This window comes from Oryctolagus cuniculus, chromosome 14, assembly GCF_051225735.1.
Source record: "Oryctolagus cuniculus isolate XC-2025 breed Fujian yellow rabbit chromosome 14, ASM5122573v1, whole genome shotgun sequence".
Taxonomy (NCBI): domain Eukaryota; kingdom Metazoa; phylum Chordata; class Mammalia; order Lagomorpha; family Leporidae; genus Oryctolagus; species Oryctolagus cuniculus.
The window spans coordinates 31365589-31391214 of record NC_142880.1 but is presented as its reverse complement, the minus strand read 5'-3'; the positions used below and the strand labels follow the sequence as shown (position 1 = coordinate 31391214).

Genomic DNA, 25626 nt, shown 5'->3' with positions numbered 1-25626 from the left:
GAGGAAGCAGAAAAACTACATCACTTCCTTGTTGCTAGTAGGAATATAAAATGGTACAGCCACTTTGGTTTCATATAAACCAAACGTTCAACTGCCATATAACCTAGCAAATACATTCTCATTCTCAGACACTGATGCCACAGAAATGAAAACATATGTTTCATTCAACTTCCATATGACCCAGTTAAATACACTGTCAGACACTGACACCACAAAATGAAAACACATGGTTACATAAAAACCTGTAAACAAATATTCATGGAACTTTATGTGTAATAGCCAAAAATTGTAATCAGCCCAGATGCCTTTCAACAGAGGAACAATTATACATATCACTGAATATTACTCACAATGACAAAGAACAAACTATTGGTACAGACAACAGCTTGGATAAATCTCCAGGAAATTCTATTGAATAGAAAAAAAGGCTAATCCCAAAGGTTACATGTAACAATTATGTAATGTTCTTAGAACAACAACTTTTTAGAAAAAGGACAGATTAGTGGTTGTTGGGGTTTAGAACTACCAGGATAGACGGTGGGGTGGCGAGGTGAGTGTGATCATGAAAGGGACTTTTATGGAAAATGTGTATTATGAAAAACTACGCATGGATTTCAAAATCTTTCTGTACCTAACTAAACTACTGTTAACTCCTTTTTTCCATGAACTTTCTAAGTATCTTCATACAGAGAATTCTTGTAGTGTTGGAATTCTTCAGTCCTTTGATGGTTGTTTAATAAATACACCCAAATGAGTTGAAGCAAAACTGACAATGTATGGACTATATTATATTATAGTTTTGCAAAATGTTACCATTGGGAGAAAAAGCAAAATGAACAAGGAAGTTCTCTGTATTTCTTATGACTTCACCCTAATCTACAATTATCTCATAAATTTCAATTAACTTAATAAAGGACTAACAAGACCTCAAACTCTAGCTCAAATGAAGTACAATAATATGAAGAAGTGTTCACAATTCAGCTATATGAGCCATATTCTTCCAGATACAATACACTGGAAGAAGAAACTAAACTGCAAGGAAAATATACTATCATGCTGTAGCCAAAAATTACAAAGGGGGAATTAAATGTTGATTTGTAATGTAAATTCCAGTTGGGCAGGGAATTTACTCTGTTCTGCTCCCCTCTTCATCTCCAGTGCTTATTACAACAGTGCCTTGCCTACAGCAGACAATAAAAATCTGCTAAATGAATTAGGTGGTTGAGGCTACACAGCATCACACATACAGCTTAGGGCCCTGCAACCCCTACTTTGCTCCCTTCATTCCTTAGGATGCTGGAGATTAACTTTATTGTTGCTTGTGAATCTAGGTATTATTTTACAACTTACAGGATAAAATTCAAATTCCTCTGTGTGGAATAAAAGCTGGCAGCAGACAACTCCCACTCCTCCCTAAAAGCAATACATATAACTGCTTTCAGTTCCCAAAATGTCTCCTGAGCACTCACACCTCCCTGCCTTCTTTGCACATGCTACTTTTCCTCTCATCTGCCTGGTGAATCACCAGCAACTAAACTGTAAAGCTGTATTCTCTGCACAGTCCTCCTTACAGCCACCATCACCCAGGCCAACTTAGGAGCTCCCTTTCCCAGGCAGGGACGATCTATGTATCTGTGATTATTATTACACATTAAACCATGAGTTAACTGGAAATAAAAGTATCAGAGATTTTTCATCTTTATACCGTGCTCCTTAGGTTACTACCCTGAATATGGTAGGTGTACAATTTACTGTATGCTACTACAAGAGAAAACCTATTTTCAAACGGACTGTAATATGGGATTTTAAAACAATAATGTCTATAATTTGATAAGTCTGGCAAAAAGAATATTATACAAAAGTGCATGTATGTTAGTGGCAAAGGTAGCATTTATTTGAAAGTATCTTCTTAAAAGTTGAAACTAGGCCAGCGCCACGGCTCACTAGGCTAATCCTCCACCTTGCGGTGCCAGCACACCAGGTTCTAGTCCCGGTCGGGGCGCCAGATTCTGTCCCGGTTGCCCCTCTTCCAGGCCAGCTCTCTGCTGTGGCCCGGGAGTGCAGTGGAGGATGGCCCAAATGCTTGGGCCCTGCACCCCATGGGAGACCAGGAGAAGCACCTGGCTCCTGCCTTCGGATCAGCGCGGTGCGCCGGCCGCAGCACACCAGCCGTGGCAGCCATTGGAGGGTGAACCAATGGCAAAAGGAAGACCTTTCTCTCTGTCTCTCTCTCACACTGTCCACTCTGCCTGTCAAAAAAAAAAAAAAAAGTTGAAACTAATAAAAATTTACTAAACTACTATTTCGATTTATGTATATTTTCTTATTTAATGTTATTCAATTTGGTATTTATGACCAAGTGAGTGCTGATATTCATATGCTGAGTTTTCATTTGCCATAGTGATTAAAACTCTAAAAGAACCACTAAAAATTACTGTTCTCTAAAATTAAAAGTTTAATTTAAATAAAATAAATCTATTTATACATATTTCTTTAACAGAAATGGAAATTATTAAATAGGAAAGTGTAAAACAGGTAACTAGCTTCTTTGGCAGGATGACAGAATTCCCATGGCATTTCAAGTGAATAGAAGAATAATATGCAAGTACAAGTAATTGGTCTAAAACATCTCCTGTTTTTCAACTTCTGGCTCCACAACTGGCAACTTTAACATTCTCAAGAACAGAGATGGAAATACTGCTTTTGTACAGCAGAAAGTAACTGTAATCCATATTGAATATTCTCTTTCAAGTAGCATAATTTATTTTAACACAGATGATGTCTTCTGGTCAAAAATATCTGTTTAGTTTTTTCATTTATTTTAACATTGATAAAGAGATTCAAGTATGCCATTTAAGATATGCTAATTTAGAAAATGCTAAAAATCAGTAAATAAAAGCTATATAATACAAACAGGAAATCCTTCATTCTTCCTCCAAAGGATACTCTCAGGAGCTAAAAGGAAATTCAATGGAGCTAGAATTTATATTCCTTAACTAATAAAACCTAACAAAATCAAGTTATGGTTCAAGCGAACATTATCAGAATGTTTGTATGGTGATAAAGACTATAAAATCATTAACCATTAAAGTACAAAATGAATTATCTGAAAATATTTCTTACCTTTTACATGCTTCAACACTGACAGGTCAGAAACAACAGTAACTATTTGAACAAAATAGTAAGCTGCCTGCAGCAAGGCACAAAGTATCGAAAAGCCACCAAGTCTACAAGTAGTAACCACAATTAAACCAAAAACCGACTTGACATGAGCAGCAAGTGAGGCCCTGCAGAAGTACGTAAGCAGGCAGGCAGGAACAGTCACTGAAGTTTAAACTAGGAAAACACTATCACTTATTACCAATCAATACATGCTGACCTGGTCCACATTATGGATATGGTATTTAAAAACTCCCCCTCCTGGGGCTAGCATTGTGGCACAACAGGTTAAGCTGCCACCTGCAACACTTGGCATCCCATATGGAAGCACTGGCTCAAGCTCTGGGTGCTCTGTTTCCATTCCAGCTTTCTGCTAATGTTCCTGGGAAAGGAGAGGTTGATGACACAAGTACTTGAGTCCCTGCCACACATGTGGGAGACCAGGATGGTTCCTGGCTTCAACCTGGCCCAGGGCTGGCTATTGTAGCCACCATCTGAAGAATGAACCAGTGGATGGAAGACAAACATCTTTCTTTTCTTCCTTTCTCTGTCTCTCCCCATCATCCTCCACCTCTCAAATATGTAAATAAATAAACGTTCAAAAAGAAACTCATTGTACATTTTCTTTGAGATTATTGCATCTAGCTCAGTTTCTCGACTTTTAATTAATTATTTATTTATTTGAAAGGCACAGACACATACAGATCTACTGATTAATTCCCCAAATGTCACTAACATCTGGGGCAAGGCCAAGTCCACTCAGGTCTCCCACATGGGTGGCAGGGAGGGAACCAAGAGCTTGGGGTATCACCTGCTGCCTCCCAGGGTGCACATCAGTAGGAAGCCAGAATTGGAAACAGAACTGAGACTTGAACTCAGGCACTCCACTATGGGATGCAGAAATCACAAGCAGTGTCTTAACAACCATGCCAAACATCTGCTCCTCAGTCTAGGGTACAAGTTAAATGAAAGTGAAACAGCACTGGACTGGCTGCCCTATTAGAACAACGTGATGGGCCGGCACCACGGCTCACTAGGCTAATCCTCTGCCTTGCGGCGCCGGCACACCGGGTTCTAGTCCCGGTCGGGGCGCCGGATTCTGTCCCAGTTGCCCCTTTTCCAGGCCAGCTCTCTGCTGTGGCCAGGGAGTGCAGTGGAGGGTGGCCCAAGTCCTTGGGCCCTGCACCCGTATGGAAGACCGGAAGCACCTGGCTCCTGCCATCGGATCAGCACGATGCGCCAGCCGCAACGCGCCGGCCGCGGTGGCCACTGGAGGGTGAACCAACGGCAAAAGAAAGACCTTTCTCTCTGTCTCTCTCTCTCACTGTCCACTCTGCCTCTCAAAGATAAAAAAAGAAAAAAAAAAAAAACATGATGAAGAAAACACACAAAAAAAAAGATGTTAAAAGGCTGTAAACAAAGTAAATAAATCTTTTCTTTTAAAAGATTTTCTAGTAGCTACATTTTAAAAATTTTAAAAATCAGTGAAATTAATTGTAATAATACATTTTTTGTTTTAGTTTTTGTTTTTTAATTTGACAGGCAGAGTTAGAGACAGTGAGAGAGAGAGACAGAGAGAAAGGTCTTCCTTCCGTTGGTTCGCCCCCCAAATGGCCACCACGGCCGGTGCACTGCGCCGATCCGAAGCCAGGAGCCAGACGCCTCCTCTTGGTCTCCCAAGCGGGTGCAGGGCCCAAGCACTTGGGCCATCCTCCACTGTCCTCCCGGGCCACAGCAGAGAGCTGGACTGGAAGAGGAGCAACCGGGACAAGAACCCGGCGCCCATATGGGATGTCAGCACTGCAGGCAGAGGATTAACCAAATGAGCCACAGCGCCGGCCCCTGTAATAATACATTTTATCTAACCCCGTATGCACAAAATATTAATATCTTAACAAATAATACTAAACATTATTAGTTATTTTTCACCTTTTTAAATGAGGAATTCAAACTCTGGTATATGTCTTTGATACATACAGCGCCAGTCAATGCAGGCTAGCCGTGTTTCAAGTGTTCCATGGCCACAGGTGACTCGTGGCTACCACATTAGCCCAAGTGTCAGTGGCCTCACCTTTCCACTGCCATCCCCTTGCAGAAGGTCCTGGATGGGAGGAAGCTAGAAATTTGGGGTAAGGGGACAGAGTCTTTCCCAGCTACTCCTGCCTCCCTTCTCTCTCCTGAAGGAAGCTGCGGGGATGTCAGATTCACACATGCATGATCATCTAAGAGTAAGAATGATGATGATGATGATGATGATGATGATGATGATGATAGGGGCCAGCACAGTGGTACAGTGGGTAAAGCCACTGCCTGTGGTGCTGACATTCCATAAGGGCGCTGGTTTGAGTCCCCGCTGCTCCACTTCTGGTCCAGCTCTCTGCTATGGCCTGGGAAAGCAGTGGAGGATGGCCCAAGTCCTTGGCCCCCTGCAACCCGTATCGGGGGACCTGGAGGAAGTTCCTGGCTTCTGGCTTCAGATCAGCCCAGCTCTGGCCACTGCAGCCATTTGGGAAGCGAACCAGTAGATTGAAGACCTCTCTCTCTTTCTTTCTCTTTCTCTCTATCTACCTCCACCTCTCTGTAACTCTGCCTCTCAAATAAATAAATAAATCTTTAAAAAAAAAAAAAAAGTCTGTAAACAGGGGCCAGCACTGAGGTGTAGAAGGTAAAGCTGCTGTCTGCAGTGCCAGCATCCAATATGGCTGCTTTGGTTCCAATCCAGCTCTCTTCTGTGGCCTAGGAAAGCATGGAAGATGGCCCTAGTCCTCAGGCCCCTGCACCCTCATGGAAGACCTGGAAGAAGCTTCTGGCTCCTGGCTTCGGATCTGCCTAACTCCAGCTGTTACAGCCATTTGAGGAGTGCACCAGCAGATGGAGGACTTCTCTCTTTCTGCCTCTGCCTCTCTGTAACTCTGCCTTTCAAATAAATAAATATTCATTTAAAAAAAAAAAAGTCTGTAAACAACTGAAGAATGTGCTTTCTTTGAAATTAACTATTATAAAATTTTAAATATATATTCACAGTACCTAACATCTAAAGTTATTTCATGGGAGTGATGTCAACAACACAGCCAAACAAAACTGCCTGTCACTCCTCTCCCTCACAAAGAGGGAACACAACAGAAAACAAACAACTATATCCCAAGTGGAGTGATGGGGAAGTACGCTGGAGGCCAGCAGGGAAGTGAGTGGTGAGATTCCGGTGGTACATGGAAACCCAGGGTAGCACCACAGAGATGACAGCGAGGCACTCAGCCTCTCCCACACTGTCTCCCTAATGGACTGGCACAGAGCTCTCAGTCAGACTTCTCCTTACAGGGAAAGGTCGGCTGAAGACCCACAGTGGCCCCCACTGCTGCTCCAGACAGAGATTCCTGCAGCCCTCACAGGCTCTGAACACAGTGTGGAGAGTTACCCAGAGCTCACACACTGCACTACCAGAGAGAAGGAGCCCACACTGCATTCTGCCCCTCCACCACCACCACCACCACCCCTGTAACATAAGCTGCTACCGCTTGGCACCATCTTGAAATTGGACCCATTACTAGAGTGCACCCCTACTGGGCTAGGACCACAGCAAATGTCCATTCTTGAGACACTGCAGTCACTCCACCATACACACAGGTGGCTGCAGCACGAAGACCCTGGCTGCTCAGAACCTAGGTCCAGGAGAAAGAAAGGACAAGGCGCCAGCTGCAATACTCACTTAACACCCTCCACCCAGGAACAGGCAAATTTGCACAGAAGGGAAGCCAACACACAGCCACAGTACACCTGTGTTCAGCCCAAGAGCTAGGAGATGGTGATCCCTCTCCCTGGACAGCTGATCACGTAGCTAGCCAGTCAGCAGGGCTCCCACACTCCTGAATCCAGCTTGAATACCAGGCAGCCCAGTGGTAGCCCTATCTTCCTGGTGAGCCTGTCACAGCAGGTCAGTCCACAGCACCTGCAGGTGCCTGTGCCCAGCATGCCAGCCAGCCACAGGATTCCACCGCAGTCACAAACACCCAGAGCCCAGGCCACGGCCTAAACTGCAGAAATTGCTGGTGAGAATTACAGCTGAGGAAACTGCACAGAGACCACACATGGGGCCACCCAGAAAAGAAGCTAACACATCATTTCCAACTAGCAGCCAACCACAGGAAGAAGCCTCACTCTACACCCACACCAAAAGAAAACTCCACAAAGTTGGGAAAAGTTTCAGCAGCACCATATACAGAGCCATCAATATAGACACAAGAAAAATGAAACGGCAAGGAAACATGACACCCCTGAGAGCAATACAATAAATCTCCAGCAATAGACCCAAAAGAAAAAGAAATTTACAAAATGCATCAAAGGAATCCAAAATAATGATTGAGAGAGTTCAATGAGATACAAGAGAACACAATAAACAAGTCCATGAAATAAGGTGAAAACACAAATCATAACCTGAAAGAGAAATGTAATAGCTAGAGACCATAAAAAAAGAACCAAACAGAAACTTTGCAACTGCAGAATTAAATGAGTAAAATAAAATTACAACTTGGAAAACAACAACAGAGACAATGAACAACAAGAAACTCTTTCTGAACTTGAAAACAGGTCTTTTTAGTTAACCAAGTCAGACAGCAGCAAGAAAAAAGAATGAGGAGCCCATATCCCATATGGACTCCAGTTTCCGTCTCTGCTGCTCCACTTCTGATCCAGTTCCCTGCTAATGCACCTGGGAAGCCAGTGGAAAATGGCCAAAGTCCTTGGGCCTCTGTACCCATGAAGGAGACCCAGAGGAAGCTCCTGGCTCCTGGCTGTGGACCGGCCCAGCTCTGGCTATGGGAGCCTTTTGGGGAGTGAACCAGTGGATGGAAAATCTCTCAGTGTCTGTCTGTCTGTCTGTCAGTCTGTCTCTCTCTCTCTCTCTCTCTCTTTCTGGCTTTCAAATAAATAAGTAAATCTTTAAAAAAAAAAAAAGAAAAAAGAAAAAAGAATGAAAATGCATGAAGAAAGCCCACAGGATTTATGGGAACAAATATTTTCATTATTGGTATTACAGAATGAAAAGCAACAGAGAAACACACAAAATACATATATAATTAAACATTAAGTAAAAACTTTCCAAGTTTGGGAAGAAATATGGACATTCAGATTCATGAAAGTTCAAGAAACTCAAAACATACTCAACCCAAAGAGGTCCTTTCCAAGTTTCATGATAATTAAGTGTCAAAAGTAAAAGACAGAAAGAACTCTAAAAGCAGCAAGAGAAAAATGTCAAGTCACATATAATAAATCTTCTCTAGCCTAAAGCATATTAACAATTATAAATATGTATACCTAACAATAGAACACTCAAATATAAAAAGAAAATTATTTGCTATGTCAACTGTAAAACACTGATGGAGGAAATTGAAGAGGACACCAAAAAATGGGAAAGCTTCCCATGTTCATGTTTCAAGAATTAATAGCATTAAAGCATCCATACTCTCCAAAAAAAAATCTATGGATTTAATGCAACTCCTATCACAAAAATAGGAAAAAAAAATACAACCCTAAAATTCATGTGAACTACAAATCACCTGACTAGCTAAAATAATCCTGAAACCAAAACAACAAAGCTAAAGGCATCTGACTTCAAAACTTACTACAACACCTCAGGATCCAAAACACCATGAAACTTGGCATGAAAGCAGATATACAGACCAATAGAACAGAATAGAGAACCTAAGAAAAAAAATCCCCATGATTATCACCCATTAGTGTTTGATAAGGGCATCAAGAACGAACATTGGAAAAAGGACTACCTCTTAAATAACTGGTGCCAGGAAAACTGGATATCCATATGGAGAAGAATGAAAACTAGACTGCTATCTCTCACCATATGTAAAAATCAACTCAAGATAGATATATAATATAAATCTTAATATAAGATCTGAAACTAGGAGATTAGTATAAAATATAGGGTAAAAGTTCTACAACATTGGTGGTCTGAGCAAAGACTTTTTTAAATATGACCCCAAAACACAGACAACAAAAGAAAAAAAATGACAACAAGATTATATCAAAAAAATCTTCTGCAATGCAAAGGAAACAATCAACAGCATAAAGAGACAATCTAAATAGAAGAAAATGTTTTTGAGCTATTCTTCTGACAAGGAATTAATATACAAAATACACCCATATGAGAAACAACTCAAAAGAAAAAGAAAAAAAAAGGATGTTTTAAAAATGGTTAAATTACCTGAACAGACATTTCTCCAAAGGAGATAAACAAACGGCCAATGAGTTTATGAAAAAATGCTCATCACATATCATAAGAGAAATACAAATTAAAACTACAAAGATATCTACTCACAAATGGCTAACTATAAAAAAAGGCAAAGTTGGTGAGTCTGTGGAGCAAGAGGAATACTCATACACTGTGAGTGGGCTATGAAAAACAGTGTGAAGTATCCGTGAAAAAAAAAAAAAAAAAAAAAAAAAAAAAAAAAAACAGAAATATAGTTACCATTAATCCAGAAATTCCATACTGAGTATATATCAAAGGAAAGGAAATCAGATATCTGTATTCCCATGTTTACTGCAGTACTATTTACAACAGCCAAGATTTGTCTATGGATAAATGAACGAATAAGGAAAAAACTGTATATACACACAGAGGAATATTAGCCACAGAGAGATGAAATCTTGTCATTTGTGGCATCATGGATGGAACTGGAGGACATTATGTTAAGTGAAGTAAGTCAGACACAGAAAGACAAATACTGCATGTTCTCAATTATGCGCTATGCTAAAAAATGTTCATCTTGCAGTAGTAGAGAACAGAACAGTAGTTACCAGAGGCTGGGAGGGAACCGGTAGAAGAAATAGATAGTTAACAGGCACAGAGGTATAACTGGAGAGGGGGAGTAACTTCTAATGTTTTATAGTTCAATAGGGTAAATATCATTGACAACACTGAACTGTAAATTTCAAAATAGCTAGTAAGGAGGACATTGAATGCTCCCACACAAAGAAATGATAAATGTGTGCGGCAACAGATATTACCAATTACCCTGATCTGATTACACACTGTATACACGCACTGAAATGCCATATGGTACCCCTAAATATGTTACAATTATTGTCAGTTAAATTTCTTAATATTTAAAAAATTATTTGAGAGAAGAATGATTAACAGAATTTTTTCATTAAAGTCTTGATTTAAATCAACAAGTATTTATTGAATAACCATATGAGAGATAATTGTTAGGAATACAAAGATCAATAAAATATGGACTATTGTCCTCAAACAATTTACAGTATAGTAAGACAGGTTCACAAGTAATAGTTAAACAATTAAACATTCAAAATTCATTCACAAACATGTATTGAACACACATTTTCTAGGCATATTTCACAGTACTAGGGACACCAAGATAATTAAAATTACAGTCCCTAATCTCAACAACCCCCAACGTACTAGAGGTGACAAACATAGCAGCAAATAAATGCCACATAATTCAGCAAGTGCACAAAGACACACTAGTTATAAATTCAGTGGGGACACAGAGGAAAATCACAACATTCCTGGATGCCACAAAGGAAGGCTTCACAAATATAAAAACAGGAGGAACAAAGTGTTACCTCAGAGGACACAGAGAGAGGAAGGAGCACAGCTACGTACAAGGTTCAGAAAGATTTCATTAAGAAAAGAACACCTCTAGTAAGCTGAGCACACTTACAAGAGGAGTGCATGTGTGTGTCTGTTTATCTGTGAAGATGTATGTCTCTTTAGAGATGGACCTGGTAATAAATGGTCCTGCATTTTAATTCAGTTAAATGTAAACCACATTTTAATTAATCTTGAAGTTCAGCTTTCTCATCTTTTTTTTTTTTTTTTTTTTTTTTTGGAAAGGCAGAGTGGACAGTGAGAAAGGTCTTCCTTTTGCCATTGGTTCATCCTCCAATGGCCGCCGTGGCCAGTGCGCTGTGGCCGGCGCACCGCGCTGATCCGAAGGCAGGACCCAGGTGCTTTTCTTGGTCTACCATGTGGGTGCAGGGCCCAAGCACTTGGGCCATACTCCACTGCACTCCCGGGCCATAGCAGAGAGCTGGCCTGGAAGAGGGGCAACCGGGACAGAATCCGGCGCCCCGACTGGGACTAGAACCCGGTGTGCCGGTGCCGTAAGGCGGAGGATTAGCCTATTGAGCCACGGCGCCAGCCGTAGCTTTCTCATCTTTAAAATGGAAATAATATTACCTCCTTTGCGAGGTTGTCAGGAAAGTGAGAAAAGATCAAGTATTTATCATGTCAGGAGTCAGAGAGAATTATTAAAAAGTAATCAAACTCACAAAAGCATGAGTAACAGCACAAAGAATGTCTGTAAAAGCATTGCTAATTTGACAGAAAACAAGATAAACAGAAGTTAAGGCAATTAAGCACATGCACAAGGCATGATACCTGATATGCCCAAATTCCTAAAAATGTGACCTTTTATTCTTTGAATATGATCAAGTATTATTAAAGAATTCAGTTGTCATATTAAAACAAAATGTCAGGGTGGCACTGTGGCATACTGGGCAAAGGCATCCGATATGGGCACCAGTTCAAGTCCCAGTTGCTCCACTTCCAATCCAGCTCCCTGCTAATGCACCTGGGAAAGCAGCGGAAAATGGCCCAAGTGCTTGGACCCTGCACCCACATGGGAAACCCCAAAGAGGCCCTGGGATCCTGGCTTCAGATAGGCCCAGCCCCGGCAGCTGCAGCCATTTGGGGAATGAACCAGTGGATGGAAGACCTTTCTCTCTGTCTCTCCCTCTCTGTAACCCTACCTTCAAATAAAATAAACAAACTCTTTTTTTAAAAAAAATGCTAGGTAGCATCAGAAGATGTAGATTATTAAAAAAAAAAAAAAAACAAGTTCTTTCAAAAAAAAAAGCAACATTGTGGGGACAAGTCAAACAATTTGGAAATTTCTATTGTAGCTTAGAATCACTCATTAACGGCACACACTAACAGAACGGTTCGTGAGTTATGAGGAACTAAGCCACAGCCAGCCCCTACCCCTGACAAAAGAGAGCTTCTCAGGGACCTCAGGTCACACTAACCTTGTGCCGCTGCTCAGAAGATGGAGGAGAGTCAGTTCCATTCTTGGCTTCTTGGGTAATTCATCCTTTTCCCAAAGGAAAGAACTGACCCCACCCCCATGCCATCCTCTCTCTTCAGTTATCTCTTCACAACTCTGTTTTCCTCCCAAATTACTCTTTTTCTCAAACTTTTGTATTAGTTCCTGTAACATTCTATTCAATTTGTAAATAAACTTTCCATCTCTCCCTTCCAACTCGTTATCCTATCTCAAAAATAGTGCTCTTAGGTGGAAGCTACATCTGCTCTCCATTCCACCACCTGTATCCATGGGACTGAGGGAAGCAGAGTAACATTACTCTAATTTCTTAGTGAGATTTACAAATCACTATTCTTCCAGTCTTACCCAAAAATGTCTTCTCTGAAATTTATGCCATTCAATTTTACCAAGTCCTACCCTACCTTGATGCTATTTATTCCAAATATGTCTCTCAATCTTCCATTTGCCCCCAAATCTTACTTGCTAGTCTAATGTATGTCTTCATAGAGATTTTAACCTTCATTGTAACTCCATTTCAACTGCCTATTATTATTATCCATAGCCTGAATCCAAAACTGTTTACTCTCTGCAATGTAATTTTTAACATTCTAGTTTTAGGCCACAACTTGCTCTCTTCCATCTCATTGACATGAAAACTTTTTATTTATTTATTTGTTTGTTTGTTTGACAGAGTTATAGACAGTGAGAAAGAGAGAGATAAAGGTCTTACTTCTGTTGGTTCACCCCCTAAATAGTCGCTATTGCTGGAACTGCGCCAACACAAAGCCAGGAGCCAGGTGTTTCCTCCAGGTCTCCCATGCACGTGGGTACTTCCTCTTGGTGTCCCATGAGGATGCAGGGGCCCAAACACTTGGGCCATCCTCCACTGCCTTTCCGGGCCACAGCAGAGAGCTGGACTGGAAGAGGAGCAGCTGGGACTAGAACCCGGCGCCTATATGGGATGCCAGCACCACAGGCAGAGGATTAACCAAGTGAGCCACAGTGCTGGTCCCGAAAACTTCTACTACACCTGTTCTTTGACCTCAGAGAGATCTCCAGTCATCCACCAATCAAACTATTCGCTCTAAAATTTACCAGATCCACCCCCACACCCCCACCAGACTTGCTCTCTTCCTGGGTGAGCATATCACTTACTATCCAAAACTAGCATATATTCACAGTGAAATGTTTGTTATTGTTTATTATGCCAGGACAACAGATACAAATTTGGACTAGCCAAGGCAAACTGGGGCACAAAACCTTCCCTACTGCTTTCTGTGCACATACTGAATTGACTGACCTGTCTTTCTAATGCACTTATCTTAACAACTCTGATTCAATCCTTATTCATACTCCCCTACCCTTTTTCTTAGCTCTTAATAGTATTTCAAGACTGCTCAGGTTTTCTCCTGCAGGCAGTCTTCTCTGCCAGTGCTCTTTGTTAACAAAGAGCTCAGTAATGACCTCACCTTTTCCATGATTATATCTTAATGTTTCCCAAACAACATCAGTCATGTACTGGTACACCCTCAGATGTACTCAACAAATCTAACATAAAGCTTTACTCTTATTTCTTATCTGTTTCAAACATCACATGAAAAATGTTCATTTTACACGTCAATATAGATTAAACAAGCCAGAAAGAAACAGTCCTAAATTAAAAGATAGTCATAATCACTTCTCGGCCTTTTGGTTAAGATCAAATGTTGGGGTCGGCACGGTGGCGCAGCAGGTTAAAGCCCTGGCCTGAAGCGCCGCCATCCCATACAGGCACTGGTTTTAGTGCTGGCTGCTCCTCTTCCAATCTAGCTCTCTGCCATGGCCTGGGAAAGCAGTAGAAGATGGCCCAAGTCCTTGGGCCCCTACACCCACTTGGGAGACCCGGAAGAAGCTCCTGGCTCCTGGCTTCAGATCGGCATAGCTCTGGCTGTTGCGGCCATCTAGAGAGTGAACCAGCAGATGGAAGACCTCTCTCTCTGTCTCTACCTCTCTCTGTAACTCTGTCTTTCAAATAAATAAAATAAATCTTAAAAAAAAAAAAAAAGATAAAATGTAGTATCTGTTCTTATCAGGATTTTTGGAGGAAGGACTTGGAGTAGGAACACTGACCTGATATTGCAGTACCTCCAGAAATGGTGTACCCCTCCGGGGGAATAAATGGTTGTTGTAAAAAACTAAAAAAAAAAAAGATAGTAATAATAACACTAATAAAAACTAGCATGTGTTTTCCTTAGCCTGAGCTTTTAAAATTTCATCATCTCAAGCATTCAATTACTCTTTTTTTCCCATTATTCTCTGATAGTGATTCTGTCCTCTAATATAAAACTATATCAAACATTTTGGAAGTACATGGAACATAAAGACAAATCAAACAATAAGCAGAAAAAAACTTCAAAATATGTGTATCAACATAGCACATATAAAACTGTATACAAAAATGTGTTTTGAATATACATGTGTTTTTGAATGCACGTCTTAACAGTCCATATTAACACACATGAAGTTTTTAACTTTACCTACCTCTGATGATTAAGACTTGATATTAATGGGGAAAAATGTCATTTTCTACTTTGTGTATCTCTATTTTCTATTTCGAAACAAATATCTATTTGTTAAATATTTTTAAAATTGAGGTAAAATTCATATCAAGTCAAATAACCCATTAAAAATATAATTCAGTGGCATCAAGTGTATTCTCAGCATTGTGCAACTGGTTCCAAACATCTTCCTCACCATGAAGAGAACTCCTGTACACATAAGCATTCACTGCCCTCGCCCTTCGCCCTGGCGCCTGAGAACGACCAATCTGCTCTCTGTCTCCATGTACCTGCCTATTCTGAAGGGCTCACACATTGAGAAATAGGATCACATCACACACCACGTGACCCCTTCTGTCTGGCTTCATAAACCTAACACAATGTTTGCAAGGTACTTCCATGCTGTGAGATTTTTATCAGCACTAGATTCCTTTGTGTGGCATAATAATATTCCATTGTATGAATAGTCTATATTTTCTCTACTCATTCACCCAATGATGTACATTTATGCTATTTCTTCTTCTTGGTTAACCTGACGTCAACTTAAAAAAAAAGTAAGTAGAAAATTTGAATATTTTGCAAAATAGCTATTTATGTCAAAATGCTTTAAAATATTCCAGAAAAAATAACAATTGCTGAAGCCAGTGGGTAATGTGTACTAGGGGACCCATTATATTTTTGCTGTGTTTTAAGTTTGATAATTGCACTAAAGAATTTTAAAAAGAAACTCTGGGTAACATTATAATTCTCATTATTCTGGAAACAAAATTAATTTCCAATTAAGTGTTCAACACTAAAAAATTCTTTTCTCCTTCAAATATATTTATTTTTACTTAGAAAATGTCAGATATTTATATGATGATAGTTATCTTTCTGAAAAAGTTCCCAATTGTATCCCCATAAAACGATTATCTTTGGAAGCCAGCAGCCTGATAGAGTGAGTTAAGCCATGGCTAGCAGCACTGGCACCCCATAGGAGTGCTGGTTCAAGTCTGGGCTGTTCCACTTCCAATCCAACTCCCTGCAAATGTGCCTGGGAAAGCAGTGGATGACAGCCCAAGTCCTTAGGCCACTGCCCCATGTAGGAAACCCAGAAGCAGCTCCTGGCTCCTGGCTTCGGATCAATTCAGCTCTGGCCGCTGTGGCCATTTGGGGAGTGAAGCAGCATATGGAAGACATCTCTCTCTCTGTCTCTCTCTCTGTCTCTGTCTCTCTCTCTCTCTCTCTCTGTCTCTTTCTCTTTCTCTATAACACTTTCAAATAAAATAAATAAATCTTTAAAAGGAAAAAAATATATTATCTTTACCCCTCTCATACACCACTTGTCCCTTCCACTGGAACAATTTTTTCTCCATTCACAGACTCCTCAACCAATTCTAGCTCTTAACTTCAGCAATGACTCCATCAACTCTGGGTCCAATCATTACTTTAGTTGCCCAGCAAAGAAATCATCGTCTTTGGAATCGATATCTTAGTATGAGTTTTCATTCATTCATCTATTAGTTCAATAAGCACTTACTAAATGTCTACAATACGACAGGCACTGAGAGCCTGAGTACACAGAAATAAAAAGCACCAGTCCCAGCCTCAGAGAGAGAAAGAGAGAAGCAGCAGCCCCGATGAGAAGGAACCTTTGTACACAACGCGGAGGAAGTCAGCCAGCCTGCCCGGAGCTTCACGTCCCATGCCATCTGAAGTCGTGCCTTCCTCACTGAAATTCTTCCCTTTCTTCTCACCCAAAATATGATTCTCCCTCTTTGAAAATATTGCTCAGAAGTTATCTTCTCCCAAAAAAATATAACTAGTTCCCAAGTATCACATAATTCTTAAAAAAAAAAAAAACTATGAAACTCAAAAACAAGACAGGAAGAAAAAAAATTCACTGAGTGACAGTTCTACAGGAGACCAGCGCCAAGGCTCTTAAATCTCTTCTCTTCGTGCCTACCTCTTGCCATTCTATTAACTTACTGCTACATCATTTGCATTTTAATGTTTCCCACTTGAAACTACATTTTTCAAAGACAAAGGCTTAGACTGCTATTGCTTTATAATGTCCACAGTGACAAGATATATATTTCTAGATACAACAAACTTGCTAGAAAGTGGGAATGGGCCACAGAGGAAGGAACTCCTGCAGACTTCTCTCATTTTAATCTGAATTTCACTTGCTGACTACTGCCAGTGGATCAAGTACAACATAAATCTCCTAGTCTTCTTATCTTTAACTTAATGCATCCAATGTAAAACCTTCAGCCAATGTACACTTGAAGTTAGAATGATATTTTCAAAGGAAAAAAAAGGCCTAGAAGTGACAATTTTATCTCCAGCAACCTCAGAGAATTGGAGGAAAAAAGCAAATTGCAAAAAAGCTTTGGATGAATAATGTTCTAAGAAACCAGGCAATTCCCAAAGCAGACATGAAGTATATACAAATTATATCTCTTAAAAGAAATACAGAGCATGGAAAGAAAAAAAGTACAAAAAACAGGAGGGGACTGAGACTAAAGGAGAATAAAAAGGCCTAAGAACCAAACACAATGAATACAACTTGACTGAAGACAGGGCCAAAAACAAAATTTTAGGGATAACCAAGGAAATCTATTATATTAAATATTGCTATGGTTCAAATATCCTTATATGTGCCCCAAAATTCACATGCTGGTGATGGAATTAAGAAGTGAAAGCTTGGGGCCAGCACTGCGGTGTAGCTGGTAATACCAGCATCCTATATGAGTGCCAGTTCAAGTCCCAGCTGCTCTACTTCCCAACCAGCTCCCTGCTGATGTGCCTGGGAAAGCAAAGGAAGATGGCTCAAATCCTTGGGCCTCTGCACCCATGTGGGAGACACAGAGGAATCTCCTGTCTCCTGGCTCCTGACTTCAGTCTGGCCCAGCCCTGGCCGTTTGGGCTACTTGGGGAGTGAACCAGAAGATGGAAGATTTCTCTGTCTCACTCTCTCTCTGTAACTCTGCCTTAAAAAAAAAAAAAATAGATATGAAAGCCTGGGAAGGTGATTAGTGCCTTGGATGGGATTAATGCTCTTATAAAATGGCCTTCAGTGAGCAGCCTCTCCCCTTTCAGCCCTCTGGCATGTGAGGCCGCCCAGGCGGCACCATCTCTGAGGAATGGGAGTCCACCACGCATGAAAAATACCAGGACCTTGATCCTGGACTTCCCAGCCTCCAGAATTATGACAAATAAATCCTAGTTGTCTATAAATTACCCAGTCTTGACAATATTTTTATAGTAACACCAGTGGACTAAATAAATACTCTTTAATTAACATTAATGTTCTTAATGTGATATTAGTATTATGATTATTCAAGGAATTATCCATACTGTACAATCTAGATTCTAAAAAATTTAAATGATCATGCTGTCTTTAATACAGCTTCAAACAGGTTTAAAATCTACTAATATGTTGGGGTCGGTGCTGTGGCATAGTAGGTAAAGCCACCGCCTGCAGTGCTGGCATCCCATCTGGGTGCTGGTTCAGGTCCTGGCTGCTCCACTTCCGATCCAGCTCTCTGCTATGGCCTGGGAAAGCAGTGGAAGATGGCCCAGGTTCTTGGGCCCCTGCACCCACATGGGAGATCCAGAAGAAGCTCTGGGCTTCGGATCGGCACAGCCCCAGCTGTTGCGGCCAACTAGGGAGTGAACCAGCAGATGGAAGACCTCTCTCTCTCTCTCCCTCTCTCTCTCTCTCCCTCTCTCTGCCTCTCCTTTCTCTTTGTAACTCTGACTTTCAAATAAATAAATAAATCTTTTTTAAAAAATCTACTAATATGTAAAGAAAGAAAAAGTATGCCAAAATGTAAACAGAGTGAATCCAGGCAAGCTGCAGTAGAGTGTTCGTTGTCCTGTATTCTCAAATTTTCTGCAATAGTAAACACTGTGACAATGAAATGTTGAATGGGTAGGAAGAGAGAAGCAGCAGAGGAGGCCAGCTTGCCTGAAGCATGAGGAGCAGAAGCAGCATTAGTCTCAACAACCATGAAAACCGGCTGCGTGACGGTGGGCAGGTCAAGAGCCTCTCTGAGGTCCCAGCTGAAAGACAGGAAGTGGATGATTGCCAATGTTCTTTCCAGCCATACAATCCCATTATTTTACCATTACTTCTCAGCTCTAAAACTCAAAGGATAACTGAATGTAAAGTGGAGATGCTCATAGGACAGTAAGGGTAAAATAAGAGATTGAAAACAGTTAGCTAAATGCCCACCACCTAGGGAACAAACCATAAATAGTAATACTCCTCTCTTTCAAGAAAACATCTTAAAATTTTTCACAGAAAAAAAAAAAAAGAAAGATAGGACTATTAATTATTTTAGGAGAAAGAAGTGACATGGGGTAAGAATTACTTTAAAATCTACTCAATTTAACTTTGTACCTAAAATATCGATCCCAAGATGCCAAATGTTAATATGCTCTGAGGCAGCCACAAAACTACGGACGATGATAAATGTGCCTCCTAGGAGTTTGGACAGACTCCATACTTTCAAGTGAGCTTTGTATGACACACACCTAACAACAGGATGCTCAAAAATCTCCAAAATAAAATAACAATGAAATTACATAGCAGAACGCAGGGTAACAGTTTGGGCAGATTTCAAGCTGGCTAAAAACATTAAAAGAATGATCTTTTAAAAGAGAGGAAGGGAGGCTGTGGCATAGCAGGTAAAGCCCTGGCCTGCAGTGCCAGCATCCCATATGGGCGCCAGTTCAAGTCCTGGCTGCTCCTCTTCCTGTCCAGCTCTCTGCTATGGCCTGGGAAAGCAGTAGAAAATGGCCCAAGTCCTTGGGCCCCTGCACCTGCGTGGGAGACCTGGAAGATACTCCTGGCTCCTGGCTTCAGATCAGCATAGCTCCAGCCACTGCGACCATCTGGGGAGTGAACCAATGGATGGAAGACCTCTCTCTCTCTCTCTCTCCCTCTCTGCCTCTGCCTCTCTATAACTCTGCCTTTCAAATAAATAAATAAATCGTTTTTTAAAAAAGTGAAAGAGAGGAAAGGAGAGGACACTTAGCACACAGTATAAAAGTACAGACCAATTATTTTCACTTCCAGAAAGATTTTAGTCATGAAATTAAACTCATAATTAATTAAACGTCATACAGGGGCACTGAAGGGTTTGGCAAGAAATTTACATTTACTCTAAATGATATCATTTTAGCTGCTATGTGAGGAATGCAGTGGCTAGGTTGGAAGTAAAAGCCAGCTTTTAGGAGCTGAAGTAATAGTGGTGGCCTTAAGACGGTACTGGTACCAAGGGAGAGAAGGATGGATTTGAGATGCATTTTTTTTTAGTCAGAATTGGCAGAACCTATAGATTGTTCAGATGTGGAAAGACAGACAGAACATACTCAAGGATGACTTTAAGATACTTGTTTTTTAAGCAACTGGTTGGGTGCTAGTACCATGTACAGAGATCTTTTAGAAAGCTATCTTTCCCTGTAGCTAAAGGATAGGTTGTTTTAGCAAAAAAATTTAAGTATAATGTTAGAAATAATATTAGTCCTAGAAATAAAGCATCGGGATATCTGTAATGTATATTAGCTAACACTTTACATTTTTCCCTGAAATTTAACTTCGTGTGACTTTTAGTTAATTAAACTTTCATCTCATATAACTTTAGAGTCTTTCTGGAAATGGAGAAATACAACTACCAAGAACAAATTTTGAAAGAAATAAAAAGATAATTGGTTCCAAGCATTTGAAAATACAGGTCTGGTAGGCACACAGGTTGAAGAAAAACATAAGCTGGGATTCTGCTCACAGTAAGTTCATTGAAAAAATTATAATTACATCACAAATGAGATTATATTCTCTAGGATAAATTACAGGCAAAAAAAAAAAAAATAAGTAGCACAAACATAAAATGATAGTAGCCTAGCCAGATAGGAAAATAATCTAACAAAAAAAAAAACACAAGTGAAAACTGCCTCACAATTTTAAAGACTAAGGAAAAAAATGCTTTTAGTAATTTACTAAGAAGAGTAAAGCAATCCTACCTTACTACTATTCATTGCTGGTCATGTCTTAGCTAAAGTAGCAGGTCCATGTCGAGGTATGATTACTCATTAGGGATGAAGAAAACACTTGAAAAAACGTAGAGTGAAGGCTCATGGGAATGATCACAGGTCTAGCCAAAAAATATGAGCTGCAAGAAGAAATTCAAGGAGTCAGAACTGTTCACTACAAATAAAAGTGTAAAAATGCACATATGGAATGTACTAGGCTATTACTAGAAATCAGTTGTGACAGTTCATCATATTTACTGAATTAAAAGGAAGCTTATACTGACCAAACCTGGCTACCCACTGCTCACTCTTTCCCTTTTCTTCTACCTCTCTCCCAATGTGTAATACATTTTACCTTTTTCTAGGTTTGAAGAGATAATTCATGTTTTTCTCTGTTTTCAAAGCATACAACTAACTTCAAGTTGGAAGTGCATCAGAGGAAGCAAGGAACCACACTTGTTAAAATAATTAAGTTTGTAAAGAAAATTTTTGCAGAGGCCAGGGGAAGTCCAAGAAGAATTCTCCCAGGAAGCACATACTTTCAAGGTCTTTCATGCTTTATTTAGTTTGCCAAAGTATGTTTCTTGAATGGGCTACTCTCTCCTCAGTCCTAAAAACAGGGGTCACAGCTCTCTTGCTTATTACTGGTGTCACAATTTCTTTTTCATTTTTTTTTCTCTCTCATGGCCTGTTCTTAATCCTGATTTTCTGATTTGTTATCAGCTCTCCTCTTCTTCCAAGCTCTTTTTTTTTTTTTTGCCTGCCTATTCTGTTTCCTGTCATTTCCCCTACTTCCTCCACTATCAGATAAATCAGAGGATATTCATAAATGATACCAACAAGATTACCCCTCTCTTTTCTATTCAGGAAACTGACCAAACACAGTGTGGCACGCACACTCTCAAGGTTTTCCACTCTCCTAATCTTTTGCCCACTTTCACAGTGTTCCTTCTTTGCCTCCAGACAAGAATTTTATTTCCTTCTGGATTTGGCAAGCCTCCCAATGCTAGAATTGCTTGGAAAGCTAATCAACATATAATTCAAGTGTTAGTGCAACCCTGAAGTAATCTGTAACATAACTGAGGATAAGTATTTTTATCTTAAAACAGTCAGCATCCTGCACAATACCTGGAACAGAGTACCGACAAGTGATTGCAGAATGAATGAAATCACATAGCAAATTATGGCTTTCTCTAATTCATACCCTTTTTGGTAAAGGCTTTGGCAAGAGTTGTTAGAGTAGCTGAAGGCCGGCGCCCTGGCTCAATAGGCTAATCCTCCGCCTTGCGGTGCCGGCACTCTGGGTTCTAGTCCCGGTCGGGGCGCCGGATTCTGTCCCGGTTGCCTCTCTTCCAGGCCAGCTCTCTGCTATGGCCCGGGAGTGCAGTGGAGTATGGCCCAAGTCCTTGGGCCCTGCACCCCTTGGGAGACCAGGAAAAGCACCTGGCTCCTGGCTTCGGATCAGCGTGATGCACTGGCCGCAGCGCGCCGGCCACGGCGGCCATTGGAGAGTGAACCAACGGCAAAGGAAGACCTTTCTCTCTGTCTCTCTCTCTCACTGTCCACTCTGCCTGTCAAAAAATTAAAAAAAAAAAAAAATTAGAGTAGCTGAAAAATTCATGGCCTACAACAATACTCAGATACAAAAATCTGAGGCATGAGTTCTCTTTATTATGCTTTCATTACAGTATCTTCAATTAAATTTCCAATGTGTAATACAGTAAACATCTTTGATCATAAAAAAATTTCTAAGGAACAAAATACTGTGACTGTGTAGCTAAGTGTACATAATGTATAAGTCTAATTTCATTCCAAAGATAGACTCAATGACTTGTGGATCATTCATTTGATTTTCTACTTTTTCAGACTCTCTTTTCCATCAGCAAAGATAGTTGAGATATTTGGAATTCTATATTCTGGTACCTCTTTGTAATTGTTCTAATATGGAAATTACCATTTTTCAAAGACCCAAGTACAAGAGAGACAACCATCCAACCAGGATGCCATGTTCAACATTGGGCAGTGTCAACAGTGTCACTCAGGAAAGCTGGTGAAAGCACCCTTACGCCTTACTCTCCAACTCATCTTTTCTATAATTTTTTTCAGTGAAAAAGTCGCACTTTTTCCTGATATCAAAATAGTTTGAGATAAAAATAAGAATGCCTTTGGTGTTGTGTCTATTTTTCTATGTTCAAATTACTATAAATCTATGAAAAAATTATATCCTTTGTGTCATTTCACAAGTATTATCAGAGTTTATCTGAGCTCAGCAAAGTTTTCCATATATATGACTGGAAAATGTACATGACTACTTTCTAATATATCTTAATCTTCCCCCAAATTTCCCAATTACACAGGGTATCATAACTTAACTCACACTCATAGCTTAACGTAATCCCCATTCTCTGAATATGCTTCAATTCAGAAATGAGATCGGGGACAGCAAGACACTTACCCAGAACACAAAATTTAAGGGCCTGCCCAGGGACATGCAGGTGCCACCTGCAGCTGCATGACTAAGAATACCATTTCACATTTTGTGTCCTAGGCATGTCTCTTGTCCCACCCAACTCCCAGCCCTACTTCTCTTCCCCACATCTACTCTCCCTAATTCTCCAATAAATATTCTTCAAAATCCAATTCTTATAAGCCAAATATCTAAAAATAGACAATAAATTTAAATATAAATTCACCTTCAACTAAAATCATGTTCACAAAAATATTTCTTCATCATGATGTGATGTCAGGTAAAAAAAAAAAACACATGAATGAGACAAGAATGCCTACATATATTAATACTTGAATTGTTAAAATGAGAGTGAATTGAATGTGCAAATAAATAATGGGTGTGTGTTGCTTTTTGATTCTGCAGCACCTAGCCCCTTTTGGGAGCAGCATCTCAATGTTCCTTTTATGAACTACACTTCTCTCATCCTCAGTTCATCGGTTTGGCAATGCTCACTCACAGATCACACAGCCCAGGTCTGGAAAATCAGATGTTCCTTCCCCCCTTAGAGTAGTTCAGGAATGGGTATGTGACTCAAACTGGATGAGTAAGACTTAACTCCAGCATTTCTTCAGAAACTAATCAGGAAAGGAAGTTCTCTTTCAGCTGTGGTTGCTAAAGTTAAAGAACATAAATCATCTATCACTTAAGGAAGGCGATACATCCTGAGAAATGAGTCATGAGACAGTCTGGACATTCTGGGAACAGCATGGAGTGCTGTGCACAAACCAAGATAGCTGAACGTCAATAAGTGATATAATCTTGTGAGATCACTGCTGTATATGCAGTCCGTTGTTGACTGAAACGTCATTATGTGGCACATGATTTGCCTACTTAACAATGAGCCAACCCAGAGAAGAAGACAAGAAACAGAAACGGGGAAAATTCTGAAAACATTTTGCCTCTAAATCTGAGCTCAGGTGTGCATGGATATAGCTGCTAGAATTTAGAATTCCTGCTGGAGGGCAGGTGTCTGGCACAGTGGTCAAGACGCCTCTTAGGGGCCGGCGCAGTGGCTCACTTGGCTAATCCTCCATCTGCAGTGCCGGCATCCCATAAGGGCACCAGGTTCTAGTCCCGGTTGCTCCCCTTCCAGTCCAGCTCTCTGCTGTGGCCCGGAAGGGAAATGGAGGACAGACCAAGTGCTTGGGTCCCTGCACCCGCATGGGAGACCAGGAAGAAGCACCTGGCTCCTAGCTCCAAATCCAGGCTGTTGTTGGTGTTTGGGAAATAAACTAGGAGATGAAAGGTCTCTTTCTCTCTCTCTTTCTCTCTCTCCCTCTCTCAGCCTTTCAAATAAATAAAACTTAATTTAAAAGAAAAAGCAAATTTAATTTTTTTATTTTAAGATTATAATTACTGCTGGGACACAATTCTCTCCGGATTTCTCCTATTCCTGCATAGTCATAGCTTTCCGAGCAATATGTATTATAAGAATATCTGTATAATACCAAGGCTTGGAAGCTAGACATAGTATCTCTCTAAATACAATCAGCTCCAAAACTCTTTGGACAAATAACACCCTCTCTTTCTTCTCCCTGGAGACATTGAAATTCTAATACTCATATCTGCTGAGAGGCTACAAAGCTTTGTGCCATGCATTTTATTTTAAAAATTTCTGACTTGGGGCCCAGCGTTGTGGTGTAGTGGGTTAAGCCACTGCCTCAAGCACCAGCATCACAAATGGGTGCCAGTTAGAGTCCTGGCTGCTAAACTTCTGATCCAGCTCCCTGCTAATGCACCCGGGAAAGCAGCAGAGGACGGTCCAGGTGCTTGGGACCCTGCACCCACATGGGAGAACCACTAAGAAGCTCATGACTTCTGACTTCCGCCTAGCCCAGCCCTAGCCATAGTGGTCATCTGAGGAGTGAACCAGCAGATAGAAGACTATTCTAAAAAAATAAATAAATAAATAAATAAGAAGAAGAAACAAAGAAAGAAAGAAAGAGACCTCTCTTTCTTTCTCTCTCTCTCCTGCTGTGTGTGTGTGTGTGTGTGTAATTTTGCCTTTCAAACTTTCAAGTAAATAAAATAAATTTTTAACAAAAAATTCCTGACCTCAAGGAAATGATATTTAGATAGAGGAAACAAACAAAATATAAAATAAGTAAGCACAATACACAGTGTTAGTGTGTATATATAGTGTGTTCTACAAAGAACAGAAAAGCAGGAAAAGGTTGTAAATACTGGAGAGGTTAGAAACTTCAAATCTGTGTTGGATGACAAAGTCTTACAGACAAAAACTTGAGCGAGACAGGAAGTGGACTGATGACCTGGAAGAGACCATTCCAGAGGAAACAGAAAATGCAAACCCCTATTTAGGGAA

At 40.4% G+C, this 25626-nt stretch overlaps 1 protein-coding gene across 29 annotated transcripts in view; it reads right to left on the bottom strand.

Annotated features, from left to right (window-relative positions):
• The window catches only part of FER (FER tyrosine kinase), a 428569-nt gene that overhangs the window by 387160 nt on the left and 15783 nt on the right, over nt 1-25626 (bottom strand). For 8 of the 29 annotated variants that reach the window (XR_011381952.2, XR_016220601.1, XM_051853912.3 and 5 more), the window contains 2 exons: nt 20786-20934; nt 14349-14413 (listed from right to left, as the gene is read on the bottom strand). The exons of 5 other annotated variants lie outside the window; for them this stretch is intronic. Coding sequence is in view for 7 of the 24 variants with exons in the window: in XM_051853912.3 (XP_051709872.3) it covers nt 14349-14413; nt 20786-20800 (80 nt within the window). In the remaining 17 variants the exon portion in view is untranslated. Of the gene's footprint in view, nt 1-14348; nt 14414-18728; nt 18824-20785; nt 20935-21998; nt 22366-25626 lie in introns of all 29 variants that reach the window. 16 more of the 29 variants (XR_011381953.2, XM_070056512.2, XM_089313105.1 and 13 more) reach the window with 6 other exon arrangements.